The 20,311-nt window shown below is 57.3% G+C and overlaps 1 protein-coding gene across 10 annotated transcripts in view; it reads left to right on the top strand.

Annotated features, from left to right (window-relative positions):
* Window positions 1-20,311, top strand: part of CEMIP (cell migration inducing hyaluronidase 1) — a 111,787-nt gene that overhangs the window by 70,105 nt on the left and 21,371 nt on the right. For all 10 annotated transcript variants that reach the window (XM_053912656.1, XM_053912648.1, XM_053912650.1 and 7 more), the window contains 8 exons: window positions 800-870; window positions 1,918-2,013; window positions 2,571-2,692; window positions 5,959-6,091; window positions 6,851-7,042; window positions 13,726-13,901; window positions 15,093-15,302; window positions 19,677-19,882. In XM_053912656.1, coding sequence (XP_053768631.1) covers window positions 800-870; window positions 1,918-2,013; window positions 2,571-2,692; window positions 5,959-6,091; window positions 6,851-7,042; window positions 13,726-13,901; window positions 15,093-15,302; window positions 19,677-19,882 — 1,206 coding nt within the window. The remainder of the gene's footprint in view (window positions 1-799; window positions 871-1,917; window positions 2,014-2,570; window positions 2,693-5,958; window positions 6,092-6,850; window positions 7,043-13,725; window positions 13,902-15,092; window positions 15,303-19,676; window positions 19,883-20,311) is intronic.

Below are 20,311 nucleotides of genomic sequence, written 5' to 3'. Positions count from 1 at the left end.
GGTGGGATGAGGAGACATCCAAGAGCAAGAGAGGGAGCAGGGGCAGAGGGGGGCTTTAGTCAGGCCAGCAGGGGAGGGTGGGGGCATGCAGATCCCTAGGAGGACCAGGAGGCTTAGGGTCCCCGGGGCAGGTGTGTGGCTTTCCTGAAGATGGGAAGGACAGGCAGCAGTGGCGTGCGACAGAGGGAGTGAGGGACAAGGCTGGCAGGTGGGCAGAAGAGGGCCCTTGCCCCATACCAGGGAGCTTGGTTTACACCCAGCGGGCAGCGGGGAGCCACGGGAGGACTGGCCAGAGAGTGACACAATCAAATCCCCAGCTTCAGGGGTAGACTCACTTTCCAGGGTCAGAGTTCAGAACTGAAACCATAGAAGCTGTGAAGGGCCAAAGCTGTTGTGTCCGTCCAGCAGGCAAGAGGCTGCATTGGGCATTTGGGGAAGAAGGCCTCCTGCCCCCCCCCCCCCCGCCCCCTGCCACGTGCTTCTGTGGAGGGAGGAGGACTGAGGACTGGACCCGAGTGTGCCTGGTGGGTGGAGGCAGGTCTTGGGCTTCTTTGTTTGTGATTCATGCCTTGTGTCAGGCCAGGAGAGTTGAGAGGCTTGCAACACGCAAACACTGGGCAAGCCAGGTGGATAGGAAGCCCAGTGCTCACAAGAAAAGCTCCTGTTCTTGCAGAGAAAGGAACCTCATCCCAGGAACTCACTTCCCCAGGGGGCTGCTTGCCAAGTGACTGTGTCCTACCTGCCCCCAGCTTGGGCTCAGATGTGTGAAGACCTTCACTTCTACTGTTATTGGTTTCAGGCACCCGTGGAGTTTCTTGACGGTGAAGGGAAACCCTGCCGCTTCCGTGGAAGACCACGCTGAGTATCACGGTAATAATGGCTGGCGCACCTCCCAGTGTCTCTGGCGGAGGCGCTCCAGCCTGCCCTCAGAGTGTGCCGACCCAGCTCCCCATACCTGCAGCCTGACCCTGTTCCCTCCAAGGGCCACAAGCCAACACTGTTGAAGGCCAACTAACAAGATAATACTTACATTTTTGGAGAACTCAACACTGTCTTGTTAACATGAAAGTAAAAGGCCTTTCAAAGTGAGAGCCAACCTGTGTTTATTTGAGATCAATAAAAATAGCTATTGGGGAACCATTAATTCAGGCACACGTGCAAATAGTGTTCCCGCAGACAGACAAAGTGAGGGGCCCTCAGGAGAGAGGGAGGGGAGTGACTGCCCGCAGCCAAAAGGCACCGTGTGGGTGCAGAGAACAAAATGTGCTGGTGCCCCTCTAAGCAGCGCTTTCATTCCCAGTCCGGGAGCCGCCCACCCAGTAGTCCTCATGTCAAACCTGCTTTCATACTCTCTTTGCAAAAGCTCTTTGGGCGCAAGGCTGCTGTAGGCCCCATGTGATGGCCATTTGGTCCTGTTTTCACACCCCAAAGACTTGAGGGGTGAGACGCGCCAGGCAGTTCCTCTGGGTGACAGCTCCAGCACCATTTAAGAGTGGCTTTGTGTATTATTTTTGATAACAACTTAATCCTAAACAAGGGCATAGGGAAGGCAGGAACTGCGACAGAGCCAGCAGGGGTAGTAGTTTGAGCTAAAAAGATGCTTTGGATGGGGCTTTTCGGCAGCAGCTGCCTCTGCCTGGAGCAGGGGGCCGCAGGCACAGCCTGGGCTGGTCACAGAGAGGGGCCTACACCAGAAATGCCCCGGCTCCAAGATGCAGACAGTGCAGGTGCAGCTCTGCTTCCAAACACAAAGCAAGAGAGGGGCAACTATCCGTTTCCAAGTGGGAAGATGGGCCTGGAGCTTTTTTTTTAAAGAAATGGCTCAAGAGCCCCATGTTGGGGGAGCTTCACTGCCTTAGACTCACACCCCTCTGGGTTTGGGGGTCTGCCTGCCGCTAAACGTCCGGTCTCCAACAGGTCACCGAGGCTCAGCCACCGCCCGGGTGTCCAAGCTGTTCCGGTCGGACCATGGTGAATACTTCAACGTCTCCTCATCCAGCGAGTGGGTTCAAGGTGAGGTGTCTGGGACCGCTTGGAAAAACCTGACGTTTGGGGAGAAGGCTAGGGTGCACTGTCTTTGCAAGACAAGGGTTTTTCTCTGGCACCAGAGAGGCCGTTCCAGTGTGGCAGGGTCAACTCAAGTTGCACCTGAAGTCTGTCTGTAGCCGTGGCCAGTAGCCCAGAGGGATGCCATTCCCGCAGGGAACTCCTTCCCAGGGCCAGGCTGTGGTGCTGAACAGGGACTAGAGGCGGGGCTGCTGGCCCCCTGGCCTGCAGGGAGCCCACCCACGGGGCCTGGGGCGCTGGTGGCAGCACTCCCTGCCCAGTAGCCTTACGTGGGAATTACTCTTTCTCCTTTTTGCAACAATGAAGAATATCTATTGCTTTTGTGAAGTAAGAGGTGTCTTTAATTAGAAGTTGGGAGAGGTGGCAAGTTGTTCTCCAGCCTGGGGCAGGCCCAGACAGATGGCACTCCATCCGCTGTGCCAAGGGTGCTTGGGGGATACACTGAGCCTGACCTGTCCCCCCACATGCCTCCCCATCTGACCAGCTCTTTGCTTTCTGCCTAGACGTGGAGTGGACAGAGTGGATCGACCATGACAGAGTGTCACACATGAAAGGTGGGGAGAAAATTTCAGACCTCCGGGCAGCTCACCCAGGAAAAATCTGCAACCGCCCACTTGATATACAGGTACCAACCCGGGACAGTTGCCTGGTTATTTTGGGGAAGACTGTAGATCTTGGACATTCTTGCCATTTGAGCCATGTGGCTGCTGTGGCCCTCATAGTGCACAGGTGGCCAGAGACCAGCATTCCCAGTTTACAGGCTCACGGTTGGCTCCAGCCCCTGGCTGGGGAGTTGCAGGGGCAGGTTCTCTCCTGATCCTACCTACAGGCCCTCTCCTCCTCCTCACCTGCTCCTGCAGGCATGCCCAGCGCAGGGGTGGGTTTCACTGGCTCCGCCTCACGTCTCAGCTCATTTCCTTGGGACCTTGAGTGCACAGGACCCACCCAGGGTTGGGGCCGCTGGCTGAGCCCAGTCCAGAACGAGAGCACACCACAGCTGGTTCTCCTGAGGAGAAGCCAGCAGTCACAGACGGGCAGTGTTTGCTCAGGATCTGCCCTTGGAGTTAACCGACCTCAAGGGGCCCCGGGCACTCTCACTCTGGGCATGTGGAGTAGACACGCAGCCCTCACTGCTCACCAGTGCAGCTGTGGGGCTGTGTGGTCAGTGCAAGTCAGGGAAAGCAAGACGTGTGCAGAGTTGGCAGCATTCGTTTTCTCACGCCCGGTCTTGTCCCAGAGCAAGGGCCAGGCCACTGGCACGCTTGAGAGAGAGTCAGAGGTCACTCAGGGTAGGCCAGCCCTGCCCATTTTGTTCTCTTTTAGCCGAGAAAACACCTTGTCCCAGGTGATCTGACCACAGGGAGGGTCACCTGACTGTGCCTCTCCCCCATGCCCCGTGGAGGGGTTGTGGACGAGGGACTGCTTCTCGAGGCATGCGTGGGTGCTCTGCTCCGTGGTCTGCCGGGTCGGAGGAGGCCTTGCCCGCTGTTTGGCAAAGGTCTTTGTTCTGCTGGCTCCTGTGTCACTGAAGGGTTTGCTCAGCCTAAGTTTCATGTTGTAGGCTCTTCTTGGGTCCAACAGAATCAGAACCTCCACCCTTCACACCACCGCCCACCACCACCACCAACATGCTTCCCGGATTTAATGTTAATTTTCTCTGGCAACCCTTAACGCCGCAGCTTTAATGCTGAAGCAGCCATAGTCTCACTCTGCCTGCTCCCTTGGCTGTGGGAGGTCCAGCCCTTTAGCAGGCTCCACTCCCCAAACGTTTCTGGGAACCCTCGGGGATGCTCACATGTCCTGCCTGTGCCTCCTGGTGCTCCTGGCCTTTGCTCAGTCAGCAGCAGGCTCCAGGCCACAGCTGTTTGGAAGATGACCTCTCCCTGCCAGGCATTTCCCTCTCCTCCAGGAACTGTGTCACCTCCGTGGGCTCAGGCTCTTCCCTGACCATCAAAGCACAGCTCATCCCAGACTGAAAATGAAACAAAACTTACCTGAAGGCTTGGAGATAGTGAAGGAGGCCGATGCGGATGGCCCTTGCGCAACCCTGAGCCTGAGTGCTGCCTATGGCCTGGGCCCTGGCAGCTTACACTCAGTCCTGGCCCCAGGTGTCAGTCCAGTCACGTGACTGACTGTCCCAGTTTCCTCCTGTGGAAAATGGGACAATGATTGTCCCTTGCGGGATTATTTTGTGGTTTTAGTGCAACAGTACGTGAAGAGCCTGACCCACAGTGAGTGTCCGTCAATTTTTTATGTTGAAATTACTTTATTTTATTGCGGTGATGGTCATCCCGCCAGTTACTTTATGATTATTAATTCTTATGAGTTACAATACAATAGTGTCTACTTAAAGTGAAGCTCAGTCCCACTGAACAGGGACAGAGCCTTGTTCACTCTATGACCTGAAACCGAGGTCTTCCCTCAGGTTAGAAAAAGGAAAGAGAACAAAAAAGCAGCAGAATTGAGGAACTGTTTCCTTGAAACGTTGGCTGGATTTTGTCTCTTGAAACATGTCCCGCTCTGTCTGCTAGTGTTTTCAGCTCAGTTTCAGCATGACAGGGTCTCCTACAGAAGATGCTGGCTGTAGGGGGTCTGAGGTGCTGGGTGTGGCGGGTGAGGGACCTTGAACTTCCAACCTGCTCTGAGGCTCTGCAGAGCCCCGAGAGGGTGGTGTGTGTCTGGAGCTCGCAGGAAAAGGCTGCCCTTCCGTTATGCTCAACTCATGTCTCCATGCTCTCCTTCCAAGCCAAAGACAATGGGCATCTGCTGGGTTCAAAATAATAGTTCCTAAAGAGCACCCCCTTTTCCAGGCTGCCTGTCCTTTGGCCGCCTACTTCCCCAGCCCTGGTGCCTTTGATCTCTGTGCCCAGGAGGAGAGCAGCTGCAGCCTTGCTGGGATCTGCACGTGTCCGATGACAGCCAGTCCAGACACACCCAGCCTGGGACGCCCAGCTGGCAGGCAGGAGCCTCCTCAGAGTGCACCTCCTACATTCCCTACCCGGCTTTGAGGCCGCTTTCCCCCCAGCCCCTGTCAGCCCCTGTCAGCTGAGACCCCTTTGTGCCGAGCCCTGGGCTGGACACTGGGGTCAGGGAGACAACAGAAGCCTGGTCCTTGCTCTCCCCAGAGCCCACGGTCAGTTGGGGGAGACAGATGTTGAAGGAGGCCACCAGGCTGGGAGCCCCGAGGGCCACTGGGGGCAGGGCACCTACAGGCTCTGAGGTGGGACAGGGCTGGATTCACAGGTCGGCTTGCAGCTCGCTGGCTTTGTGACCCTGGGCAAGGCTCTCAGCGTCTCTGAGTCTCTATTGCCTTATCTGTAAAGCCAGCAAAGACCTCACAGTTTTGCCATAAAGCTAGGGTGAGATGATACATGTGAGCGTGTAGCTCCACAGCTACAAGGTGGGGCCCTCAAACTTCACTGCCCTTTGGAATCCCCGGGGCAGCTTTGCAAAGGTCGGATGCCTGGCCACACCCAGACATAGTCAGATCGCTGACTCAGGATGGGGCCTGGGCGTGAGCGTTTGTAAAGAGCCCCCGTGTGCTGTGGGGTCACCAGTGGACTGAACGTGGTGAGTCTTCACGGCGCCACCATTCAAGGTGCTGGTGGCAGCTGCAGGTAGCCAGCCCAGCTCCTAAGGGAGTACCCGCTTGTAGTGGGCCCTCCTTAAAACATTCACCCAGCGACATATAGGAACCCTGGTCTGGACACTGGCACTGTCGGACCCTGCACCTCCAAGACCAACCAGTGTCCTCGTTGGAGGAGTCTTGGGCCGTTGTACATGCTTTCAAGGACAATTTTAGACTTGTGAGTATATGTTTATAGCATTAATCATCACCTTCCTTTTGCAAAAAAGAATGACTTTGCTCTATAATTCCCATGCTGTTCGCAGGCCACGACAGTGGACGGAGCAAACCTCGGCACCGAGGTTGTCTACAAGAGAGGCCAGGATTATAGGTTTGTGTGCTATGACCGGGGCCACGCCTGCCAGAGGTACCGAGTGCGGTTCCTGTGTGGGAGGCCTGGTAAGCAGCGCCTCGTCGGCACAGAAATGTGGTGGCGGCTGTGCATTGTGAGTTTGGGTGGCTGGGGCCGCTGCCTCTCTGGGTCTCTGTGAAACGGAGCTCCCGCCAAGCGCCCGATGGACAGGAGAAGTGGAAGGGTGCTCGGCATTGGCACGAGCCAGCAGACCCACCCTGCCCATTTGTCTGTCAGGAAGGGGAAGGGCCTGGCCCAAGAAAACCAGGGTGCAGAGGATAGAGCTGGCCTTCCTGCGCCCCCCGCCCTGCACAGACATGCAGCCTCTTGCCTCTTCGGGTGCTGTTATTTTAAACTCAGTTCCCGAGATGCTTGCTAGAAGGGGCTGGAAATGGCCAGTTTGTTCAAGGGGGCACTTGGCCGTCTCCAGAAGGCAGTCATTAGGGACAGGAGGTCGTTGGGGGAAAGGCTCGCAGCTACTGCAAATAACGGTTGAGAGGAACTATATTTGTTTTACATCTCGAGCAAAATGGGTGTGGTGAGGCAGCCTCACTGAACTCCAGCTGAGGGCTGCTGAATGGAAAATTCCTCTGCCCAGAGCTAATGAATGGCTCTTTTCTGGTAGGGCTTTTGTTGACTTCAAAACCCTGTACCAAGCCTGAAAAGGACTGAGCCTGGCGATTTGGGTTTTGGATAGGCAAACCTGGCATTTACTTATTTAGGAAGGGGACAGGAAGAGGTAGGCGGTCAGAATTCTGCCAAGGGCGAAGGACCATTATCTCAGTCCCTCCTACTTTGGGTTACAGTGAGGCCCAAACTCACCGTCACTGTCGACACCAATGTCAACAGCACCATCCTGACTCTGGAAGACAATGTGCAGTCGTGGAGGCCTGGAGACACCTTGGTCGTTGCCAGTACGGATTATTCCATGTACCAGGCAGAAGAGTTCCAGGTGCTCCCCTGCAGAGCCTGTGCCTCCAACCAGGTCAGAGTGGCAGGTAGGACTTCCAGGCACCCCACCCTAGTAGGCTGGTGGCAACTGGAATTGGTTAGTCTGAAAGTTGGCCGAAATCACAGACTATCTGTTCTAGTCAGCTATTGCCACAATAACGCTGTGTAACAAAAATGGCAAGCAGGAGTGCCCAGAAACGCCGAAGGCATGGGCTTGGCCCATTCCCGCCCACGTTCTACTGTGGTCACCATGCATGGGGCGGGCACGTCTATTTATCCCACCGGGGGGGGTGAATATTTGTCACTCAATAATGTGATCCACCTCTGGTTTTTTAATCTCTTTCTAGTAGCTCTTGGGTTTTCCTTTTTCCTCTTCCTATGTCTTGACTTTGGCTCCCTGTCACTTATGGTGGAGAAGGTTCCTGGGATCCAGTTGTTCGAGGTGGAAAGAGGCCTCAGCTATCATCAGGCTAATTATTCTCAGTGGGCAGAGTTATGGATCCACTGGGGTCCTTTGGGATAAATAACAGGATCCAACTAGAGTACCTTACACAAAACACAGCTCACCGCAGGGCTACTCACCAGAGAGCACTAACGTGGATGCCGACCGGCCAGGCTGTGCAAAGGAACCAGGCTCCTTCGGAGACCTGGGTGGCAGGGGCCAGCAGGCAGCCTCCCTCCAGCGTCACTGTCTGTGGGCACTGTGCTTTGTCCCCCGTACAAAGCTGAAAGTCACCTGCAGAGAGAGCACAGGTCGGGCGGCTTGTGCACTCGCCCTCTGGCCAGGCGAGGACAGGGCCCCTACCCTGACGGCCCCTCCCAAACTGCATGTGGGGAAAGCATCCCTTCCTGAGGAAGGTTGGAGTGTAGAAAGGAGATGACATGGGACATTTGAAATCTCCGCTCCCTGGAGAAGTGTTAGAATTTAGGGCAGGAAAGGACTGTGGATTGAGAAAGCAAATCCACTGTATTCACAATGCCTACTATTTAGGGAGTAAAGCTGCAGGAAGTAACATTCAACACAATCTCTTTGGCTGGTTGGGATGTGCTGAGAAAGAATTTGGGGGCGCAGTGGTAAAAGAGGTGAGAAACAGGGCTGCAGGTCAGTGCCCACATTCCATTCGTGGTGAGAGGGCAGGTGGCTGGGGTGGGGGGGGTTGTCCACAGATGCTGCTCAGTGAGCCCAGACACCAGCCCCCGACTCGGAGCGACACAGGACAGCTGTCTGTGTTTCTGGGAGATGGCAGTTCGGTGGATGTGACTGAAGAGTGGAAAGGAGGCAGCTGCTTGTGGGTAGAGACTGAGACGGCCAAACATTTGTTCCTGGACCATATAACAGAGTCAGGCACGAGCCTGCCAGGCAGGGCCCCGGGCTTTGGGGCTACACATGTGCCGGGTGCACATGGCTCTGCCCCCCAGGGATCCGGCAGTGCCATGGGCAGTGAGAAGAGAGACCCGGCACAGAGCCATCCCAGTGCAGATGCAATCCCAAATGTGAGAGCTGCTGTCGGGGAGGAGTGGGGCATGGGGGGCATGGAGGGCATGGATAAGGGGCCGGACAGAGTCAGACAGGCGTGGGCAAGGAACGTCTTCCTGCGTCCCCAGTCACAGGACCGTATGCAGACCATGGAGCTGATGCCACTGCTCATTATAAAGGGACCCATGGTCTGGGCACCAGTGTGCCTTCCAGGAGGGTGAGAGGCCTGCCCTGCAGCCTTTGCCTCCGTGGAGGTGGGGAAGGGCCCCGGCGTTGGGCACCCCAAGGCCTGGAGGGAGGTCTCACTTTGAGCAGGTCCTGCTGGGACACCTGTGGGTGGTGCCCAAGGTGATGTCAGGGCCCGTGCCCCCGCAGTGGCACGGTTTGGGTGGGTGTGGGGAGCTGCTTCTTGGCAGCACCTGGCCACGAGTGTGGCTGCTCCTTGCGGCCCCTCAGGGCTGCTATGGGCCTGCAGACAGGCAGGCAGGATGAATAGAGAAGCCCTCAGGACCCTGCACTCTCCCTCGAGTTAGTGAGCAAGGCCTTGTCTGTGTCTGCACCAGCCCCACCCCCTGCTGACTCCCATGCCCCAAGTTCAAATGGATGGTCCACTTGACTCTGCTCACAGCTTTGGGCTCACATGAAAACAGCGCCGCCTCCTGGTGGACAGTGTCAGAAGAGCCCCGGGCAGGGACGGGGGGGGGGGGGGGGGGGGGCGCGGTGCGCACGTGCACATGTGTTTCTGGGGGACACTCCCATTTCTCTTGTTCAGCTGGAAGCCCCTTCTCTGGTTCTCCATCTCTCCTTGACAGCGCACAAGCACCCCACCTGCTTCGTTCTTTTGCGAAAGTGCCCCCATCACCTCCGAGGGTTCACCGTCCCCGGCTGGCTGCAGAGAGGGACACAGCCTTTCTGGGTCCTTCTTCACTCTTCCCTGTTCCAGTAAACAGGCATCTTAAGGGCTTTCTGATGGGAAACAGATGGGGGGAGCAACGCAATGAAAGCGTGTGAATCATCTAAAAAAGTATTTCAGAGCTTCGCCAGCTGCAGTGTGATTCCCAACACCTCCTGGCAGGGCAATGACAGAGCTCTTCAATTCTCTGCCCCTTTTCATCCTGGCTCCACTTTGCTTGTAATTGCCCTTCCCCTGTGTTTGAATAACAGTCCTGTTACGTAGTACTGACGTTCCTGTAGCTCCCTGTGCTGTGCCAGGCACTCACAGGCTCCATCCTCTCCCTCCTCGTGAGGAGCTAACCGGGGGTGGGGGGCAGAGGCTGCTGCTTCCTCAAGGACCTGGACTCCTGCTTCCGAACACGGGAGCCACCAGGCGCACGGGGCTATTTCAACGTAATTAAAGCTAATTAAAGTGAGAAATCCCGTTCCTCAGTCACACTGGATGGGTTTGAAGTGTGCAGTGGCCACATGTGGCGGCACAGGATGGCGTGACTGCCACATCAGAATCGAGGTGGGGTGCCGGTGTAGACCAGGCACACCTTATCGATGGGCTCCTGTGAGTAGGACTCGAACTCAGAGCTTCCAGGACCCGAGGCCCGTGACCTGCATGTCCTTCTCTGTGGAGGCCCAGCCCAGCATCCCCGCTCAAAGTTGGCTGCCCTGTGGGGGCAAACCGGGACTCTGGGCTTTAAATTTGCTTCCCTAGGACCTGCCAGCCAAGACCCTCCGGCCTGTCCTCAGTGGTCTGAGAGGTGTAGCCCCTCGCCCTGTCCTGCAGACTCACTGGCCCTGCTAGGTCTGAGCCACAGGACGTGTGTGTCTGCCTGTCCCACTGGAGGGTCCTTGATGTTTATTCTCCCCTTGACCCAAGTAGCTAGTACTCTGCCCGCTCTGTGGAAAGGGCTGGGAGGTGGACCAGGGCGGTGCAGGGCGAGCACCAGGGGGGCAGGTCAGTAGTCGAAGCCCCTCTGCCTCCTGGCCTCCTGGCCTCCTGCACCCCCCACCCCAGCCCTTGCCCAGGCTTATGGCCCTTCTGGATTATTTGGGACAAATCTGGCCAAGTCTGTGGTCCCTGCTGAGCCTTCCTCCTCGCAGTATCAGAGCTGGGAGGAGGAAGGCAGGGTGGAGGTCGGTAAACTGGGGCACATAGCTTCCCCGGGACAGCAGTCAGGGCGTGGCCTGGGAATGCAGCGAAGGACAGATAAACTGCAACAACCTTTCGTGTGGGTCCTGATAGGGGCTTCTTGGTCGGGGGGCAAGGGGGACCGAAATGCACTGACGCAGGCTGACTTGCCTGCTCACAGAGTCTGATAAAAACAGTCCCCCATCCACCTGAAGTTGCTCCTGCCCCCTGGCCTGTTTCCTCCAGGGAACCAAGAATGCATCTATACAGCTGAGCAGCTAGCACTTGGAGCCCCGGTTCCAGCCGTCCCTTGAGGACAGTCCCAGTGACCGTTGTGCGTGTCCCCACTGCTGCACTAGCCCCTGCCCCGTGCCAGGGCTGTCCTGGGCACGTTCTGTGGGTCAACTCACTTAACAGCCCTTTTGAGAGATGTGCTATTATTATTTCCATTTTATAGGTGAAGGGCCTAAGGGCCAGACAGCTTAAATAGCGTCAGGGGCTCGCAGCTATAACCTGATTTTGGATCTGACCCGGACAGCTCGGCCCCAGAGTCGCAGTGCACCCTCATCATCCTGTCTCTCCTGTCACGTCTGACACTGGTCCCCCAGGAGGGAGGGTCGGTCTCCTGCTCGGACATAATATTTCCAGGCAGACACTGACAGGTTAAGAGAAGCCCCCTGAGCCTGGAATGCGTGTGCTCTGAGGCCTGGTGGAAAGCCTGAGGGGTGTGGCCTGGTCCCCTGGCTGTGCTGGGCACTGCCGTGCCTGGAGCCTGCAGGCAGATGCTGAGGGGACGGGGGCCTTCATGTAGAAGGAGCCATGGGAGCTGGGTCTGGAGGGACCAGGTGACTGCCACACGGCGCAGTGGAGCAGGCGTCCCAGCTGGAGGGAGTGGCTCCGAGAGACGCTTGGAGAAACACAACAGCCAAGGCTTGTGCAGGGGAGGGAGGCTCTGCTCTGGCTGGCACCTGAGCTAGAGGCCGCCTGCTCACTCTGCACCCCATGCAGAGGGGGCCTGCCACTGGGCCTTAAAGCTGTGCAGACTCGTGGCCCTGTGACCCAAAGCAGAAGGCGCAGGGATGCCCGGGTACAGGCAGGGCCCAGGGTTCTGCAGAGCTCACTCATTTCTGACGGCCCTGGCACGGGCGTCAGCCCTGGGTGAAACGGAACACCTGAAGGCCCTGCCTGTGGCCCCCACCACAGACCCTGCCTTCAGCTGGGGGCACAGGCCTTGGCCTCAGAGATCTCAGGGTAAGAGTACCTTATAGTAAATAGACTTTGTGAGGTTAGTTTTTTAAATACCTAAGCCTTTTTTGAATAGAACTCTGCCAGTAGGCTGAACAGTGGCGCCAAAGACGTCCACATCCTAATCCTCAGGATGCGGGACTGTTACCTGACTCGCAGAAGGGCCTTTGCCCGTGTGATGAAGTCAAGCCTGTGAGATGGGAGACTGCGGGGCCTGAGGGCGTCACAAGGGACACAGGAGGGTCGAGTCAGGGGAGGAAGTGACGCAGTGACAGAGCAGATGAGAGCCATGAACATCGGAGAGGGGGCAGCACGGGCGCCATTAGAAACTGAGAAAGGCCAGAACAGAGGGGCCTGGCAGGGGTCCTGCCGGCCCCTGGCTGCTGACCCAGTGAGACCATCCTTGGACTTCTGACCTCCAGGGCTGTACAAAAAGAAACAACTGTTGTTTTAAGCCACAAGTCTGTAGCAATTTGTTACAGCAGCTCTAGGAAGCTGATACTGATTCCAAAGGGGATGTTTTCTTGGCTTTGCCATGAGCCAGGTTCATTTCTTTGAACTAACGTGCTTCAAAGAAACCAACCACCTCCCTGAGACTGCAGAATTCCAGAACAATCCGCATCCTTAGAAATACTGCAGACCCAGCATAGGGCGTGTGCCAGGCCAGGGTGGGAAGGGGGCCAGCTCTTTCCTGGCTGAAAGAGCAGGGTGGGGTCACTGTTGGTGGGTGCTGCCCAGGGCTCCTGGTGACCACGGGCTTTGCATGTGGTTACCGTGTCACGGGGCTGAATGACGTGTGTGCTGTGTGGCTCAAGTCAAGGTCACAGTGCAGGCAACGTGGTGTCTGTGGTGTGGTTCAGGCTGCGAACCCACATGAGAGAGTGCTGCTCCTTGTAACGCCGTCCTAGCTGGAAGGGAAAGTGCCTGCCAGCCAGGTCGGCAGTCCCAGCATGGAGCTGCATGCAGGCCAGCTAACATCTCTTTATTCCAGAAGGCAAGGTCAGGGGTCGTTGTGGAGGCAGAATTTGGGGTCGAAAATCAAAGGTGGTTTCAAAGTTTTAGCTGGTCGCCCTGGGGTGGGGCTCAGGGTCAGTGGTACAAGGGACAGTGCATTGTCTACTTCACGGCCAGAAGGAGGGCGGGAGGGAGTGAGGTCTCAGTGCGGTCAGCACCAGTGGGGTGAAAGCTCTCCTGCACTGTTCCGAATGGTACACAGAGGCACCCAGCACCCGGCCACAGTGCTGGACACGGACATCCAGTCTGGCTCTTCCCAGAAAACCTGGCTATAGGTGCGCACTCCGCATGAGGCTGAAGGCCGTCACACACAGACCCACTTGCTGCCACAGACACCGCTTGGCTCTGTGTTGCTGCAGTGCCGGCTGGCAGGCAGTCCAGGGTGTAAGCTCTGTACCTTATAGTAAGTAGACTGGGGTCATGAGAGCCCAGGTGTTCTCTCTGTCATTTCTGTGCCATCTCCAGGGTATAGCCCTCACCGCCTGGAGGAGGCTAGACCACCCCACATATCCACATTCCAGCCCCAGGGGCAGAGCGAGAGCAGGGCCCCCTGCGGATGCACAGGTCGCTTCTGCCCATCCTGTGAGCACACCCACCTCAGGGGGCCTGGGACAGGTGGCCCTCCTGGGGGGCGTGGGTGTCTCTAAAGTGCTGGAGATTTTAGTACCACAGCAGAAGCGGGGACAGATATTGGGGGCCACAGAGCTATATCTGCCACAGGCTTCAGATCTAAGCATGCATGGCCGTGAATCTTCCCTCTCCATTCAGACAAGTAACTTCCCTGAGCTTCCTTCTCCTGTGCAATGGGATTGGGGGCCCTGGGACCACCACGCACACAGGAGCTGTGGAGGCAGCTGGCAGGGACCTGGGGCCCACGCAGTCCCTCTGATTTACCCACCTCCCCCTTCCTGCCCCAGGGAAGCCAATGTACCTGCACATCGGGGAGGAGATCGATGGTGTGGACATGCGGGCCGAGGTCGGGCTCCTGACCCGGAACATCGTGGTCATGGGAGCTATGGAGGACACATGCTACCCCTACAGCAACCACATCTGCGACTTCTTTGACTTCGATACCTTTGGGGGCCACATCAAGGTAGGGTCCGCCTAGCTGAGGCCAGAAGCCCCACCTTGAGAATTCCTGAGATGCCCATGGGTGGGATTCTTGGTAGGGAGGGGCTTAGGGGAGCAGGGTCAGGGACCAAGGCAAGGGAGCCTGTGGAAGTTGGAGTAGGCTTCTGTGTTACCCACTGGCATGCGGCCCTTTCCATCAGGGCTTGGGGACAGGAGAGACAGTGGAACCAACCTGGGGATGGCTCTCTACTCCCTGGTCACACCCCATCACCCTGCACTCCCTGCCTTCCTGATTTTCAACCCCAGTCATGGCTCTCATTTCCTGTCTTCATAATTTAATCCTGATCCCTTCCTGACAGAAGGGATCAGGGCATGAAACCCACAAAAAGTCATGTGTATAAGAGACCCACTAACATGCAGATCAGTGGTAAGTGGGGGAGCCAGAAGCTCTAGCACTGACTTAACCTGGGGGTGTCCAGGCAGAGAACAAGCAACGGCCGAGACGATGCTCTGCAGATGGAGGAGAATGGCGTTGGTGCCCGAGCTCACGTTCTCCTGGCCTTAAGCTACAGGGGGCATTTGCTTGGCATCGCTGCATAAAGCCCCTTACCTGGGACGTTGGGCAGCATAAGACGCCCAAAGTCCTTCACGCGGCCGTTACTCTCAGTGGTGGGATTAAAGCTGACAGAGGAACAGTGTCCTGGGGTTCTGTGAGAACAGTTCTCTTGAAGCTAAAATCATGTGTTTTAAGGATAAGACGTTTTGGTAAATAACTGAGAAGAACCACAGGGTGAAAATTACGAGCGCAGACCTTCCTAGCACGTTAGGGACACAGTGTTCGGTTGTGCAGGCCTACGTCACAGGATTGCCAGCGTCCCTGGTGCACGCTCACTCAGCGCTTTGTCACCACCAAAACCACCTCTACGTAGTTCCCTTCCTCCTAACCGTCAGCGGCCTCGGAGGCAGGGAAAGAGGGTGGGAGTGAGCCTGTCTCTCTGCACCCCTCCCTTGCCAGGCCATTGCCTTGCCACGTCCCTATGGTCAAGTAGCTCCTCGTCTCCCTCGGGGTGAGAAGGCCCAGGTGCAGAGACCGTCCTTGGTTTACCCGAGGTGTGATTTACAAAGCGATTGGAGGGTAATGGAATGTACGCAGCAGTGAGGGACCAGGGAATGCCTCACAGCCTCCTCCTGACTCTTGCCTCTGCTTCCCCAGTTTGCACTGGGCTTTAAGGCGGCACATCTGGAGGGCGTGGAGCTGAAGCACATGGGGCAGCAGCTGGTGGGCCAGTACCCGATTCACTTCCACCTGGCCGGTGATGTGGATGAACAGGGCGGCTACAACCCGCCCACATACGTCCGGGACCTGTCCATCCACCACACCTTCTCTCGCTGTGTCACCGTCCATGGCTCCAATGGCTTGTTGGTGAGTGCCTCCTTTCCAGGAGGGAAGGCCCTCGAGAGCCCTTGCCCCCTGCCCCCTCCACACCAGTCCACTCACGGCTAGACCCCGGGACCTCGAAAGCTGAAGGGGGTTCGCATCCCGTCACCTGGCCCGGGGTCGCCAGGGGTCAAACCAGCCTTACTTTGGGTTTTGGAGTGGTCTGAACTGACAGCAGGCTGCCAGCCAGAGGGGAAGAAAACAGGGTGTGTCTTCGCCAAGAGCACCAGATGCAGAGTGCTCGGTGGGCACTGGGAGTCCACGCCCAGGGGCGAGGTCATTCCGTGGCCGTGTGGCATGACAGGTCTGCTCACCACAGAAGGGGAGCCGTGCCTGACCAACTGAGCCAGCGACGGTGGTTGGTCTGTTTCTTCTGGTAAACTGTGCGTCCGTCAGATCAGGTGCTGCTGGGAGAAATGTCCTCCTCAGCAAAGTGGTGGCCGAGGCAGAGGCTTGTCTCAATTTGCACAGACAGTTCTTACGCTGAGTTGGTTCCTCCTTAAACGAATGTTCTCTATAAGCGTTACCAAATGGTACCCTGCGGGCTGACTCCAGCCCGTGTTTGATTTGGCTCATGTGGTGTTTAGAGAAGCATTTGGGCATTTTTACACTAAACTGATAATTTTACACTAAATTGAACTTCCTTTAAATGGACTGAACTTATACCCTCTGTGAACTTTAAAACTGGATGTCGCAAAATGCCACCCTGAGAGCTGAGTCCAGCCACCAGATATATTTTGATTGGCTTCGAGACTGTTTAAAGAAACACTCAGATTCATTTCTATCATTTAAAAATTGGGAGATTTCACATAGAAGTCTGGAATTTTGGCTTTTCTTGAGAAGTCAGCTGAGTTGGCAGCAGCAGGCCCACATTCCTGCCTGATCAGAGTCTCGGCGTCCCCGCTGCACTGGGCCATGCTCCCTGGCAGACCCCGTGCCCACCACTTCCTAGTGTATTTCAGGAAACTCCCTGGCTGGTGCCACCAAGGGCATTTGCATCTGTGACTCTGGCTTTAAACCAAAGCGAGTGAACGTCCCCGCCAGGCATGGGATGAAGGGAAGATGAAGAGGCTTGTCAGCATGTCGCTGGGGAAGCCACTTTTGCTGCTGTTCAATGTGCTCATCTGTCACAGAGGAGTGCCCGCTGTCTGTGTTTTACATGCTGGGACTGGAAACCCCACTGGGTACAGGACAGAGCGCAGGCTTCGGGGCCCGGTCCAGAAGGGCGTGCGTTCCAGGGCTCGATCCACAGGGTGTGAGCTGTGGGACTGCAGGCAAGCAGCTTCACCTTGCCGACCCTCAGTTCCCGACTCAGTCAGGCAAGGGAAGAACACCAAACACACCGGCCCGGCAGGTGCCATGTGCGAGGGAGGGCTCACTCTGTGTGTTGCCTGGGAACCAGGCTGGCTTTCCCCACTGGGTGGTGAGAGGACCCAGTCTGGAGCAGTGGCCAGAAGACGTGGGACTTGTTTCTGGCTCGTGGAGGCAGCGAAGGAGAGTGACTGCTGGGGACAGCAGGAAGACAGCGGGAATCGCAGTGCATTCAGACCATCGGGGGGCCGCGGGGGGGATGGTGTGGACTGGGACCCTGCCCCACTGGCCCTGCCCCTCACCAGTAGTGTGGCCAGGGCCACCGTGTTGCTTCTGCCTGCCTCTGTCTCTTCCTCTGTGCCTGTCCTGTGTGCTTCTGGTGAGAACTGGTTGCAGAGCCGGGCATGCTCAGCCTGGGAGTGGCCCCTGGTCTGGGACTTTGTGGAGTGAACACAGGCAGGGAGCGACAGACACTCTCGCTCAAGTGGGCGATAAAGCTCAGGACATGTGGCGGGAAAGAGCCTCGTGGACTTGCTTAAGAAAGGCCCAACTCTTAGGAGCTTTACTTGTTCCAGGCATTTATTCTAAAGTTTTGTCCTTAAATTTAGCTTCCAGTCACCTGAAGAGGAAGATACTAAGACAACTTGCCAGCTGACTACAACCTGAGTCGGTCCGAGTGGCAGCTGCCCTGGACCTCGGGCAGTCCCGCACACAGTGTGGGCGTAGGGCTGGTCCATTTGCTGTGTGGCCACAGGTAGCTCTTTGCTCAGGCAGTTTCCTTGCATGTGCTGTGGGAAATGTGACCGCTGCCTCAGCGCAGTGTTTTTGGCTGTCTTTGTGATGGCAAACCGTCCTCAGAGCCGTGCACCCAGGTCTGCATCTTAGCAGGGATGTGGGCTGGGAGAGGCTGGGAGAGGCAGCGCAAGCCAGGTGTCAGAGTTGATAAGGGTCACAGGCCCACTGGGCGCTGGCCCTGGGGAGCAGCCAGACAGGTCACTGGAACCCCAGTAGAGATCGATCCTTGCAGCCAGAGCCTTAGACAACCTCTCAGAACCAGAAAACCCTGGCCATCCAGGCACAAGGCCCACCTTCTCTCTGGCCCCAAGGGAGTCTGGCCCCCAGTCAGGGAGGGAGCATCTCAGCTCTGTGTGGTATCCACGCGCCAGCCCCCTGCCCCTGCCCTATCTCCCAGCCTCAGAGCTCTGAGAGCTGTGGAAGAGGCTTCTGTTCTCCCTGGGCCCCCCTTGACCCAGCATCTTGCCTCGTGATTCACACAGCTGTGCTCCTGTGTCCTTCCCACATGATCTCGAGTGAGGAGCCCAGACCCCTGTCCTTGGTGTCCCCACACATGTCCCTGGCCAGGGCTTCCGCAGACAGATGGGGGTAAGAGGTGGGAGGAGGCACAGAGATCAGCTGGAAGTGGAGTAACAGGCCCTCTTCTTAGCAGTCCCCAAACCCCTGCCTCCTCTCCACCTGCCGCCCCTTTCCCATGCCTCGGGGTGCCTCCCAAACACACTGAGCTCCGTATTGGGCAGAGCAGGATTTGGTTCTGCTTTCTTTCCCAGCTTCTGTTCGCACGTTCAAACCCTCATGAAGACCCTGCAGAACAAATGACCAGCCCCTGCAGGGTCTTGTCTTTGTCAGCTGTGGACAATGGAGGAGGAAGGGCAAGGTCTCAGAAGTCACAGCCATCCTTCACCGTGACCACGTCGTCAGGTTTCTTGGGGACTCAGATTGTACCCGCCTGGGGGCAGGGACGGGTGTAGCACAGGTACAGGTGCCTCTGCATGAAACAGCCCTTTCTTCTCCTTGCTGTGGATAGGCTGGTGGTGGCGGTTGTTAGGTGGGTGCCCCATGTCCTGCTGTGCACAGCCGGTTCCCCTCTTGGCCTGTCGTCCCAGCTATATTACCGAGAGCACCCATTTCCACTCTCAGGGGTGTCCTGGTTCACACAGCAAACGACGCAGTCCCCCTACTGGAGAAGGCCCCTGAGAGCTGAGGGGTTTTCCCTTCACTGTCTCCAGTGGGGATTGACAGCAGGCGCAGGCCTGAAATGGATTTCCAGGGTCGGCCTCAGGACTGCCGCCTCTCTGCAGGGAAGCTGACTGGAAGAAAGGGGAAAATACTGTGTGCAAGAGAACGGCAGAGAGCTTGCGCACAGCTTCTGGCCAGCCTGCCCCGGATGCAGTGTCCCCTGCATGTCCATGCGCACCTGTCTGTTCATCAGTGTGCGGGGTTTTCTGCGAGCCCAGGGCTTGCCTGTGTGCTGGGTGTCCTATGCAGGGGTGGCTGTGGTCCCCACTCTGGCTAGCACATGGGCCAGATGACCTTGGGCAAATCACTCCCCTTCTCTGACCCCCATTTTCCTCATCTCCAAAACAAATTATTGCAGGACTTAAGCCAGAGTAAAAGGTATATGGGCCCAGTGCAGGGCTGGGACATGAAGGGTCTGGGTCTTGGGTGCTCCCAGAGCACAGTGGTCTGGCAGTGGTGGAGCACTGAGGAGCAGGAGTTAGCAGCCTTTTCCAGGGACCAGCTGGGGGGCTGGGGGTGCACTGGGGGCTGTGGAGCAGTCTGGCTTCAGGGGTGAGGGCCTGCTGAGGGCACCGACGCCAGTCTTGGGAACAGGCCCGTCTGGCTGCGCTCTGTGGCTGTGCCCCGCGAGGCTCTCCCCTCACCACCTTCCCAGTGGGGCCTCCTGCATGCAGCCCTCCACCTTGGGGTCTGCGCACTGCGTCCTCGCCAGAGTAGGCTCAGGTGACCCCGACCGCTGCCCCCAACTGGACCTGCTTCTAACATTTTGTCCTTGTCCCACCCCATGGAGCCTCATCAGTAACAGCTCCAGCTACAAGGGACTTTGAAATCACCTTTTTCCCCCCCTCCTGGCCCTTCCAGGCTCCACACCTGTGTCTGTTCTATTTCCAAACCCCCAGGGCCCCTCACAGGGCCCGGGGTGTGGCTGATGAGGTTTGATGTGTGGTGGGTGAGCGGATGAGCCTGTGAATAATCGGACAGGGGTGAAACGGCCCCCTCTCTGGATCCCTGCAGGTCAAGGACGTTGTGGGCTACAACTCTTTGGGCCACTGCTTCTTCACGGAGGATGGGCCGGAGGAACGCAACACTTTTGACCACTGCCTCGGCCTCCTGGTCAAGTCTGGGACCCTCCTGCCCTCCGACCGCAATAGCAGGATGTGCAAGACCATCACGGAGGACTCATACCCGGGCTATGTCCCCAAGCCCAGGCAGGACTGCAAGTAAGCTCCTCTCTGCGCCGTGCCTGGACCTAAGACTTTCAGCCCAGGGCTGACCCCTGCACCTGGGCTCTGAGCAGCAGGAACCCCCGGTGCCAAACTACCTGCTAATCAGCGGGGAGGGGCGTTCCCCTTCTCAGGGGCCCCATGTGCATCCTTTGTCCAGAGAGAACCATGGTTCTCGCCCTCCAGCTTCTGATGCCAGGCGGTATGCTCTTCACGGAGAGTGGGCTGCCCCCAGCTCCCCTCGAGTGCACGTTGGCAGTAGCTGCCCTGGTCATGTGTAGATGTGGGAGAGAGAGATCCCTGTGCAGCCAGCCTTTCATCCTGGGCCCTCCTTGAGAAACACCACCTGGTTCTCCTGAATTGGATTTACCTTAGAGCCCGTCTTGGGCGTCACCCACACACAGCATCAAAGAGCCACGCCCGTGT

This window comes from Desmodus rotundus, chromosome 10 (genome assembly GCF_022682495.2).
Source record: "Desmodus rotundus isolate HL8 chromosome 10, HLdesRot8A.1, whole genome shotgun sequence".
Classification (NCBI taxonomy): Eukaryota; Metazoa; Chordata; class Mammalia; order Chiroptera; family Phyllostomidae; genus Desmodus; species Desmodus rotundus.
This window is presented reverse-complemented; position numbering and strand designations above follow the sequence as displayed.